This window comes from Nelumbo lutea, chromosome 8 (genome assembly GCF_056320005.1).
Source record: "Nelumbo lutea isolate HS-2025 chromosome 8, American lotus-T2T, whole genome shotgun sequence".
In the NCBI taxonomy this organism is placed as follows: domain Eukaryota; kingdom Viridiplantae; phylum Streptophyta; class Magnoliopsida; order Proteales; family Nelumbonaceae; genus Nelumbo; species Nelumbo lutea.
In genome coordinates this window covers 3351664-3363691 of record NC_142691.1, presented here as the reverse complement: position 1 = coordinate 3363691, position 12028 = coordinate 3351664, and the positions used below count along the sequence as shown (strand labels likewise).

Here is a 12028-nt window from a genome sequence, read left to right as displayed (position 1 = left end):
TTGTTTGGATTAGGGAAAAAAGAAACAATGGATTGTGGGTCATGTCACATGTGTTGTCTTTTTTAAGGGTTCACCGGGTCACGGCTTTTGGAATGTGGGTTGGTGGGTTGGTGCTTGAAGTTGGAAAGGCAGGCCTCCTCCCCACTCCAGCTCCTCCCAGTCCCACACACACGAACGAACAGTCTCTCTCACTTTGTTTCACAAATGTATCAAGACGTGTCGGCTATGGAGCGACACGCCGCCGTACAGCAATTGCTCCACGTATTCGCAAGTGTCTCAGAGCGTGGGGATGGATGTTGATGATCCACAAATGACATCGCTTCGGCGTGATAATGTCGGTAAATACCACTTAGAAAAGATGCAGTCAAGATTCACGCGCGCGCGCGCGCGCGAGAGAGAGAGAGAGAGAGGGAAAAAAAATAACGGGTATTTTGTTTTGATAACCACCGGGTCCGGGGAGGCAAAAACATTCGCATTTTGAGCCAAGGATATGTGGAAGTAAAACCGACTCAAGAGTCTGATAAAAAAAAGAAAAGAAAAGCAATCGCATTGGTGGGCAATGGGCAAATGCTGTCCAGGTTTCTAGAGTTGTCAAAATGAAAAATCACAAGTAGAAAACCGATGAAGGATGATGGCAACAGGACAAGGATTGACTGGACTTGAGTCCGAGGAGGAGGATCTTTCATCTTTCGTCCTCTGTTCACTAAAATTGTCGCCTCCGGCTCTCCATTCCATTCATTCGTTTTACTTTTACCGAAGAAAATAATGATTATGAGGAATGTCAAGTACCAGCGTGCATCCGTTCAGTTACCTTAGCCCTTCGAGAGCGAGAGAGATGATGTACTCATGTCATGTAGCTGACGGCTCCGCTGTTGCTCTACCGCACACACAGAGACAGAGAGACACTGATCGATTAGGATCCCCGTCCTGGACGCAACAACAGAGTGTATGGCCAATTTGTTATCACTCAAGACTGGCAAGAAAGATTTATTGGGCGATCATCTGTAAACCAAACTCAAAAGGTAGGTTGCAATTATCTTCCAGCTTCCCAAGATCCAAATACCACAACTTATAACTTATAATGCCATGGGCCTAGTTATAATTAAGTAGCGACACCACAGACAGAGATGATCTATATTCCCACGACACCGAGCATACAACACTTATGCTGCAATTTTCTTTCTTTAGTTGACCACACCACACGTTCTTTTTTATTTTCAAGGCAACTACAAGACGACAACATTTGGAAAGCAGCAATCACTTGGTGGAGTGAGAATGCCGTCTTGTAACGGGGGTAGTTCTACAGCGGAAGAACCTGTGCGGCATCCTAGCTAAGGCAGGCCAAAACAAGTCTTTGTAACGCATAGAGGCTAGGAGTTGTTCGATGGGATGGTTCCACCAAAGTCAGTATCACTGGATCATGATCTCAAGTCTAATGGCCGGGGCACTCTCCTGGCTCAAACCGGTCCATGGGAGGCATCGCTTACGTGCTAAAGGGGGACAATCATAATAGAAGGCGACCATGCGCCGATGAGGTGACCTGACACCGATGTGATGGGTCTCCTGTAAGTCGATGATGACAGGCACCTATGTGCCATGATGATAGGCAACCGCTTGGGACGGAACACACTCGTGCGCCAAGGGCAACGGGGTAGCTCACTCAGTTTGGGCAAGGGACTGGCGTTGTGAAGGGACGTACTTGAGCCAAACCCACATGCCAAGCCTCCCTTGAGTATCGGCAGCGCAATGCCGGTCCAACACTGTCCCCATGAGCAAGTGTGCGCCCATGAGGAACCCTGGTAGCCATGCTAGCCGTTAACCAGGGCCGCCCCGCAAGGGGATGATGGTCTAGGAGTGCCAAGGTTAGGCACCCAAGGAGGTCGACCACCCCTCCTCAAAGAGTACGTTAAGCTTTTGGTGGTCTGCCTGAAGATGACATCAGTTCTCTCAAAAATCTTACAGGCGAAAATGACGGGCATGTCTCTAACGTAAGCCTGCCAAGCGTAGGCAAGGCTAAGCCTGTGTTAGACCGTCACAGGCTCCTCCACTCAATCCATTGTCGACCTCGACAATGGTCTTCATGTGAATGCGCGTCTATGTCCCGCGCCATCCACTTCTCCACCAGTTCCTGGGCTCACCTGGTCAACCCGGGTCTTGCCTATGTTGGTGTCCATTTATGGGGACGGAACCATTTCACCATTGCCGGCCTGCCTGGACTTCACCCCTCCAATGTTGAGGTTACTCAAACCGTGCAATGGCTATGCCGTTGATTTGTGAAAGGAGGGCCCTCAAAGAATTGTGTGTGGTGCTTCGCGGAGGTCCGCCCCATGTATCATCTTACCTCAAGGCTCAACCGTTTTCTTGGTAGCTTTTCAGTGATGCTACCGAACACGCTGATAGATCTACTCCTCCTGTTGGCAATGACCTGGGTACCCTTTCACCATGCTGGCCTGCAAACTTCACCTCACCATGTGCGGGTTACTCAAACCTAACCATGGCTTATGCTCTCCTGGCCCTTGAAACTACGCTTCGCCTCGCCGACTCGGGCTACATCTTCACTCCGAGGGGGCCCCACTGCTACTGCCTCAAGGAGACTTGACCGCAATCTGTGCGAGTGTGGCAACTTTTACCCATGAGTTGCCGAACATGCACTCGCCTTGTGATGCGCTTCTGCTGCTGCAAGTGTTGAACCAGAAAACTGAGCATGTCCACCTGATACATTGCCGGTGTTGGGCCGCCATGCTCTAACGACCAGCATAACCACATTCCTAACAAGGCCCACGCGTCTGCCCCCGCATGAGGACAACAACCAATGCATCTGCACCCATAAGGGAAGTTGTTTTAGGGTCATTGGAATGGGAACGCGAACATTGAATGGCCTCTAGCTAGGCCTGATAAGCAATATGCTCAGGCAGTGTACCCACATTCCTATCAAGGCTCACACGTTTGCCCCCGCATGAGGACAGCAACCAATGCGTCTACAACCACAAGGGAAGCTGTTTTAGTGTCATTGGAATGGGGACACGAACACTGAAATGGCCTCTTTCCAGGCCTGATTTGAATTTTGCTCGATTATGGGTGGAAGTGCCTAGGGACCGCACCCCACAAAATGCAGCTTATCGAAATGACCGCTTCGACTAGCTCTGGGCTAATATGCTGAAAACCAACTGCGGCTGCAATTGGCCAATTTGCTCTGATACCAACTGTCACGGGGGTAGTTCTACAGCGGAAGAACCCGTGTGGCGTCCTGGCCAAGGCAGGCCAAAACAAGCCTTTGTAACGCATAGAGGCTAGGAGTTGCCCGATGGGATGGCTCCACCAAAGTCAGTAGCACTGGATCATGACCTCAAGTCCAATGGCCGAGGCACTCTCCTAGCTCAGACCGGTCCATGAGAGGCGCCGCTTAAGTGCTAAAGGGGGACAACCAAAATGGAAGGCAACCATGCGCCGATGAGGTGACTTGGCACCGATGTGATGGGTTTCCTGTAAATCGATGATGACAGGCACCTGTGTGCCATGATGATAGGCAACCGCTTGGGACGAAACACACCCGTGCGCCAAGGGCAACGGGGTAGCTCAATTAGCTTGGGCAAGGGACTGGCGTTGTGAAGGGACGTACTTGAGCCAAACCCGCATGCCAAGCCTCCCTTGAGTATCGGCAGTGCAGTGCCGGTCCAATACTGCCCCCATGAGCAAGTGTGCGCCCATGAGAAACCCTGATAGCCATGCTAGCCGTTAACCAGGACCACCCCGCAAGGGGATGATGGTCTAGGAGTGCCAAGGTTAGGCACCCAAGGAGGTCGATCACCCCTCCTCAAAAAGTACGTTAAGCTTTTGATGGTCTGCCTAAAGATGATATCAGTTCTCTCAAAAATCTTACAGGCGAAAATGATGGACATGTCCCTAACGTAAGCTTGTGTTAGACCGTCACAATCTTGCAGCAATCTACCTTTCTAAGTGTGGCACTGTGGTAAACCAATTCTACCATAGTAGCCATTTATGGCTAATTAAAGTTCGGCTTGGGTCAGTGCAAGCCTTTGCTCACCCGTTCCAACAGCCTCTTGTAGAGCATTGGGAATGTCTCCCCATGAAATAAAACACATAAATGATAAATCCACAGATTCCCATCGCTGTTCAAACGGGCGTTGCACTGACCGATCTCCGGTGACAAAGGCAGAATGATTTAAATAGAACGGATTGAAACAGGATTCAAGTGGCAGAAACTTTATAATTGGAATATGGCATGAATGAGGGTGACAATCGCCCAAATGTTCTCATCTATACGATGAACAAAACTGTACTCCATCCAGAATTACTAATCAAAATTGAAATGAAATTACAACACCTAAATTACTCCAAAGTTTGGTTTGAGACGGAGCATCCATCACTACAAACCATGAACTGAAATCAAGCGCCTACCAAAGAAAACCCTCTTCAGGCCGAGGAATTACAAAAGAGAATTGCCTTGGTGTAACATTGATATTGGACATTAAACAGCTGCAACCTCAATCTCAGTTGCCAGCAACGAAGGCCTAACGTACTCTTCTTCCTCCTTGGGGGTGTGTATGGTCACCAGATCAGGTAAGGGAGTTGTGGGGCCCTGCTTGCCCTTAGGATCCCAATCCAGCATGATCTTGACCTTGATACCAAGAACACCCTGCGACGAATAAAAAAGAATGATTCCGTGCTCAGTTAGCAATTAAATTACTTAACCAATCCCTGGAACAACAAAATTTTCTTCATACAACAGATGCTAAGACAAAATACAATACCTGATGACTTGAGTGTGTTGTTTGTTTGTGACAATGATACAAATCAATTTTTGTTACTACACGTGAAAAAATAAAAATCAACGCACTTTGTTTCCACATGTCAGAAAAGGGATTTTATCAAATTGAAAACAACAGTCAAAGGAACTTCCAACATTTCTTTGATTTGGGGGCACAGGACCCCTAGATGGGCTCCAGTGGACCTCTCTCTCTCTCTCTCTCTCTCTCTCTCTCTCTCCTATGACCTATCATCCAATTAGTCCTACACAGTAGATCAGATTGGCAAAAATCGGCAAGCAAGAAACACAACTAGGGGTGTCCATGAAAAACCGAAAAACAGAACCGTAAAATGTGGTTAACCATACCGATCAGTTCGGTTTGGAATTTTTGAAAATACCAAAGGACCGGTTCAATTTTTGGTTAACCTACAAAAAAAACTGGCAGTTAACCAAACCGACCAGTATATATATTTATATGCATATTTTATGTATATTTTATATGTTATATTTTCTATATATTATATATCATTTATTATTTATAATATAATATTATACATACATTTATTATAAATATAAAAAACCAAAAAAACAAAGAATCAAACCAGTCAAAAACCGAAACCAGCAGACCAATTAACCAGCGGTACCGGTTTGGAGAAATGAAAAAACCAGTACCACTGGTTTGGTTTGCAAAATACACCCATGGTTCGGTTAACCGAACCGTGGACACCCCTAAATAAAACTATATGAGTTTGATGCATTTAATTGGATGGTAAGGATAAAAGGATGCTTTAGATTTTTCTTTGAATCAGGCAAAGAAGCCTTAGAGTTAATGTAGATATTAGTTAAGAAATATCATATTATATTAATCTTTGACACAGCCAATGCTTATAGTTGGAAATTGTTCAATAGTTCACCACACAGAAAGGATGGTCAACCTAGGGCTGGCAATCTTGATCCCAACCCACCCACCTTGGAACCCACCCAATCTATTGGCGGGTCAATATGGGTCACGTAACCTATTATTGCCTGTGGAAAAGGGTCGGGGTGGGTTGGGTTGAGGGTACCCATTACGATCAGGATGGGTTGGGTCAAAGTCATCTCTATCTGTACTCGCCAACTCTCAAAAAAAAAACAAGTGAAGTGACTCAAACTCAAACCTCCTAAAGCGTCTACATGTCATTACAATTCCAAACCACCATGCCACATTTCATTTTGAGATTAAAAGTGAAATAAAATAGATTTTATTAACTTTCATGTTCATATGCAATTTTACACAAAAGCACTTCTACAAAAACAAATTTATAAAGTAATTTTATGAAAAGGACTTTTACAAAAGTACACTTACACGAAAGCACCTACTTTTACAAAAGCATTTTAACACAAAAACACCTTACGGAAGTACTTTTACAAAAAACACTTTTTTGTAAACATAAAAGCACTTTTTAAAAGTACTTTTATGAAAGCACTTTTATAAAACTTATGCATTTTTGCAATTTTTTAGTATTTTTCTACATTTTCTGAAAATTTCTGGTATTTTTCTGCATTTTCTACAAATTTTTTTTGGTGCTTTAATGCATATTTTTTTGCATTTTCTGCAATTTTTAGTATTTTTTTGCATTTTTGCAAATTTCTACTATTTTCTGCATTTATCTACAACTTATGCATTTTCAGGTATATGGGTTGACTTGACTCATTTTTGTCACGTGGCAGTCTTCAGAGACCCTTTAACAAGTGGGTCAATATGGATGAGGGTGGTCAAGGGTAGGTGGGTTAGTATGGGTGAGGGTGGTTAAGGGTCAATATGGATAGATCAAGTGGGTCAAGGTGGGTTTGGGTTAGGGTGGGTTATGACCCTTTAACAAGGATTGATGATGGGCCATGGTGGATTGGTGGGTTAATATGGGTGGGTTGGTATTCAACCCTTACCCAACCCAACCCAACCCAACCCAACCCACCCATTTGCCACCCCTAGGTGAACACTCATCAATAGAAGTCTTACAAACAATCCCCAAACAAAGCCTCCTTAATGACTCATTGCTTCGCTGAAGTGTCAGCCATTCCATTTGCTGATCTTCTAGTCCATATAAACTGCAGCCCAAGCTCCCTTTAAACACATAATTTCTCTTAGATGTTGTCTGAAGGACCAAGTTCCCAAGCTTCTCATTAGCAGCCAACCTATAACCACAGCTTTGAGTCTCCTTCCACTTCTAGCCATTGCAGTCCCCATTATTTTAATGATCCAAGAGCTTAGAGTAGGGTTATCACTTCTACCCTTAAAGAACCTCCTACCCCAATTGGGCTTGAGTAAAGGGCCAGTACTCTTCCTTGCCCATCTCTGAAGACACCCCCAACTCCCCAAGGACCCAGGTTACCTACATTGTTTCCATCAAAGCTCAATTTCACCCTATAATGTAGAGGTGGGGACCGGCTCTCTAGGAGATGAGGAAGAGGAAACAGTTATAACACTCCAGCCTCTAATTAAGCCATTAAAAGAGAAGTCCTTGAAAAGATCCAAAGGTTTAAGACAGACAATGTATGATCTTGATGGTAATGCCCTAAATAAATTCTTCCCTGGTTTTTTCCTTGACCCTGGAAGATCCTATTATTTTTTTATTCCCAAGCTGACCACAGGACAGCTTCTCGTTGTTCTCCACATCACCCTACCCCTCTGCTTTGGTAGTTGGAATAAATTAGAGTTAAATAGGTCCAAAGTTTTCAGCCAATGTATGATCATGATGGTAATGTGGCAATGCCATCAATGGTGATTCTTTTTGATAATTGAAAATACATAATAAAACACTAGATAGACAAAAAAATTACAACCATTATGGTCTAACCACGATAGAAGAGAATCCCAAACACAAAAACCGTCTGAGAATGTTAAGAGTTATGTATTACGTAGGCATTTGGGTCATTGGGTACTCTGTTCATTTCTCTTATGTGAAGGACACTCTTCTGTCCAATTTTATAACACAAGTAGGGAAAGATTTGACATTACATCTTATGTTACTAATCAACATATACTGTTTAGCTTTCATAACATTGCGAAAGTAACACGTCTGAAATAAGAAAATGAGTAAGGGCATACAGGGAATGCACATGTGGTTGGGAAAAACATGCAACTGTGTACCAATCCTCACGAGACCCTGTCTATAATAAATAAAAATGCATGGCACCGTTGATTGGTTGTCAGACATTCTTTTATAACAAACTTCTTTGTTGTGAGCCTTGTGATATCCAAGAAAAGACAACTAACATAAAAAGCTAGATCCAAAAACTTCCAGGAGCGGCTATAAATACTTGAGCACTTCCCAATGGATAAGGCATCAGAACATTAGTCATTAGAATCCAAACTAGGGGAGTATCAACATCGGAGACCTACTCGAGGATATTCCCTTGTCAGGTTCAGGTTCTGCCATTATTGAGGGAGCTAGAGCTTCCTCCAACAGTTTCCAGTGTTTACAAAGCCCCAGATCACCATATCCGAGGGAATCTCAGTCCCTTGCTCTCTTCCCAATTTTCAATGCTCAGACTCTACCAGTGATTACCACCGCCTTCACATGGTTTAAATGTCCCTAAATTCCCAAATATTTCCAAGAGATATTTCCATTTCCATTGGTAGCAAACAAAATTTTACCAGAATCGGCATATTCCCCAATGAACTATGTGGAGTACAAGAGATAGTTTCCACTGCACAACATCAATATAACATGTAAAGCTTCAACAAAATGTCATTCTTTCATCATATCCTAGTACAGGGTGGCCAGTCCTAGAACTAAACAAAGCCCTTAATTACTTCACAAATGACTAAATTTTAAAAACACAACTACACTATGACCAGAGAAATCAAAATAATAGATTAGTCCCCATAGAAAATATATAAAATGACCAAAAAACCTCTACAATATAAAAATTCAAAAAATAAAAGCATCTTAGCATGAGAAATCAAAATAATAGATTAGTCCCCATAGAAAATATATAAAATGACCAAAAAACCTCTACAATATAAAAATCCAAAAAATAAAAGCATCTTAGCATGAAAGCATTATCACGTAAAGAAGAAAATAAAAAAAATGACATTTGAATTATATTAGAATTTCTTTCTTTGAATTGGATATGTGCTGTCCTAGAAAGGGTTTATCTCAAGGAGGCTACATATGATCACATCACATATCAGCGGACAACTAATTGGTCAGCACTTGATTTGGGAAGACCCAAACTAAGTATTACCTAACCACTTTGACTGTAACTTATAGCCATCCAAACCATACAACTTTGCTCACTTTCTTAAGTTTCACTTTTCCTCTTGTTAGAAAGGGTAACAGATTAGGAAAAAAAACAAGAAGCTGTTAAACTCTTCCTACAGTGATTGCTCAATTGAAAGAAATGCCACACCTTGACAGTATTACAAAGCCCAGCATTCAAGAAACCAAGACATACAGGACAAAATTGGAAAAGCTGACCTGTCTAAGAAGAACATGCCTAACAGCTGAGTCAATGTACTCGTTGACAGGCTGACCAGAAGAAATCATGTACCCATCCTTAAACTTCATTGACTTGGCACGTTGAGCCCTGAGCTTTCCACTCACAATCACCTGAATCAAGTAGAAACATCAAGACTGAAAACCCAAGAAAAAAAAAGATGCAAGTGTATGAAACATGAATTGAGCATACCTCACATCCCTTTGCTCCACTTTCCATGATAAACCTCAGAACACCATAACATGCCCTAGAGATATCAACCGGAAGATAAAATCAGTTAATGAGAAAAAAGAAACCACAAATTCTGTCCTCCATAAATAAAAATTATAATTCTTTACATTCATACACTTTTTCCTATATAGACACGTTCTCATGCTTGCCAGCATGAGATTTTAGCATTACACTAAGTAACGGCCTCTAAAAGAGAAAGAAAAAGCAATCATGGGTGTAAATTGTGAATGTACTCTAGATTTCACAAGTATTACAAGTTTATGCAAAAGGTATAACATGTAAAATCAATTTTTTCTTAAGTTGGAATGATATCAGTTTTCTACTGCTCGCCTAATTGCCAAGCAGTTAGGGTTTAATCAACAGAAATATTGCTAAATGCTGTATTGAACCCTCAAATTTTATCTAATCAGCACATTTTCCTCTTCCATATATTCTTCTTCTACCTTCTTCTACTACTACTACCAATACTTTTTATTTTCTTCTAAGGGTTCAGCCCCTATATTTTTTGAATTTTATTTTCCTTCTTCCTTTTCTTCTCATGAATATGTTGATTTTCTATACTTTAATATGAAATTTATACTTTTCTTATGAAAACCATGAATAATTATTAAAGAAATACGGTTATGGTACCTAGGCAACTACCCTAGGATCTATGTTTTTAACATAAAAAATCCATCACCTAGGTGATGCCTAGGTGCCTGGCCTCGCCTTGGCGCCTTGAAAACTATGGTACAGAGAACCAATTTGCTTTTTCGATGACATGATTGATAACGAATAATTCTCAGAGGAAAGAAACCATGTGAAAGAAACAGTAACACTGAGATTAATTCAAATCTGAACTTTAACGCCTGTCTTTTATCCTTCAAGTTTTTTCTTGTAAATATTGGAAATTATAGTTTAAACCACAATAACAAGCATTCCAATTCATGCTTAGCCCAGACAACTTAATGACTTATAAGCGTTTAAACAGTTTTTTTGGGGGGTAAACTCATAGATAATAAACATTAACCATGTTACATTACATCTTCAACACATTATCAGTTCGCATCTTGCAACATGCCATTACAGATAAGAAAAAAGAATGAAAGAATGGCAAGGAACCGCCAGTATCAATGTAATTGGCAATCAAGAAATCTCCCATCCACGCTCAAACCAAGACAACAATGAGAATTAGTCCTTGGCCTCGGGAGATAGATTGGAATGCCAATGTAGTCATCCTCAGACACCAAATGGGTAAGAGGAACGAACTCGCTGTAGAGATGAATACTGTGAGGAAGGAAAATAACAGAGTGGGTAGAACTCTTTAAGTGTAGATGTATAACACATCAACACAAAAAAATATTTTGAAAGTGGCGAATCCATTGTTCAAGTATCAACTAGCAGATACAAGAATAAATAATTAAAAAAAAAACACGACAATATGCATCAAGGACAAGTTGGACAACTATAAATAAGCAAAACTGCATCCAATTTGTGTGTGAGAAACTGAAAGATAAAAAGAGGAGAATATGCACCTCCGAACGGCGAGGCCACCCAGAAGCTTGTACCGCAGAGACTCAGCCTGGGCAATAGCACAGAGTCCCCTGTTGTTAACTTTCTCGGCGTAAAGTTCTACACTGTTCTCAGGGAACTTAAAACGCTTCTGCACAACAGATGTCAGTTCCCTGATCCTTCTGCCCTTCTCACCTGAAAAGTGTTCACTGAAACCCTTCATACCCAACCAAAGAACTGTAATTATCAAAGCCCAAACTAAACGATAAAGAATAACAGAACACCATGACAATATAACTCAGTTACCAAGAACATTCTGGGTCCTAGTGGCCCTAATGATTATCTCCGTACGCATCGGTGTAACCCTGACCTCGACACCAGAGTAACCATCTTCGGCAAGCTCTCTGGTGAGAACCTCATTAAGTTCCGCGAAGAAAACTCCATCAGCGACGAACTACAACAACAAACAAGAAAGTAGTCGAATTAAAAAAAAAACGAAAATAACCTGAGTCAAGAGAGCACAAATAATGCATGAGAAACATTACAGAACCAACCTTTCTCTTTTTGCTCATTTGAGTCGCCATTGTGCACGGAATTTAGTAGGAAATGCGCGACGCGAATAGCTGAACAAAATGTGATCCAATCTATCCTTCGCGGGGTTGGTTTTTCTTCAAAACCCTAATTTTCTTTGAGAATTTATATGGAACGAAGCTTGTTCGCTGCTCAGCCTCTTTTTTTTTTACTGACCTATCCTAATTCTTCCATGGGCCGGGCTCGTGCTTAGTTTTGAATTCTAATGGGCCTGCCTCGAAGCCCGAGCCCGATACAGTGTAAAATTGAATCCGAAGCCTGGCCCATAAACAGGTTACCATTTTGCCCATGCCTTGCGTGATCTGTGATGTGTATAAGCTGGAATCACCAATTAGTGTTCAACTATTTTATTCGACGGTCCTTGACATGAAACGAACGGATCTGGACCCGACCTGGCCAAGTACGGATCCATAAAGCCTATCCGTGAAATGAGTCCAAGTGGCAGTGCAGTCCAGGTCCTCATCA

The 12028-nt window shown here is 42.1% G+C and overlaps 1 protein-coding gene across 1 annotated transcript; it reads right to left on the bottom strand.

Moving 5' to 3' along the window:
* Window positions 1-4214: 4214 nt before the first annotated feature.
* Window positions 4215-11878, bottom strand: LOC148842218 (small ribosomal subunit protein uS3x-like). The gene is made up of 6 exons (XM_088958145.1): window positions 11527-11878; window positions 11279-11426; window positions 10996-11167; window positions 9443-9497; window positions 9232-9363; window positions 4215-4657 (listed from the first exon to the last, which is right to left on the bottom strand). Exons 1-6 carry the CDS (start codon window positions 11554-11556, stop codon window positions 4490-4492), a joined length of 705 nt encoding a protein of 234 aa, XP_088814271.1. The 5' UTR covers window positions 11557-11878; the 3' UTR covers window positions 4215-4489.
* Window positions 11879-12028: the final 150 nt, after the last annotated feature.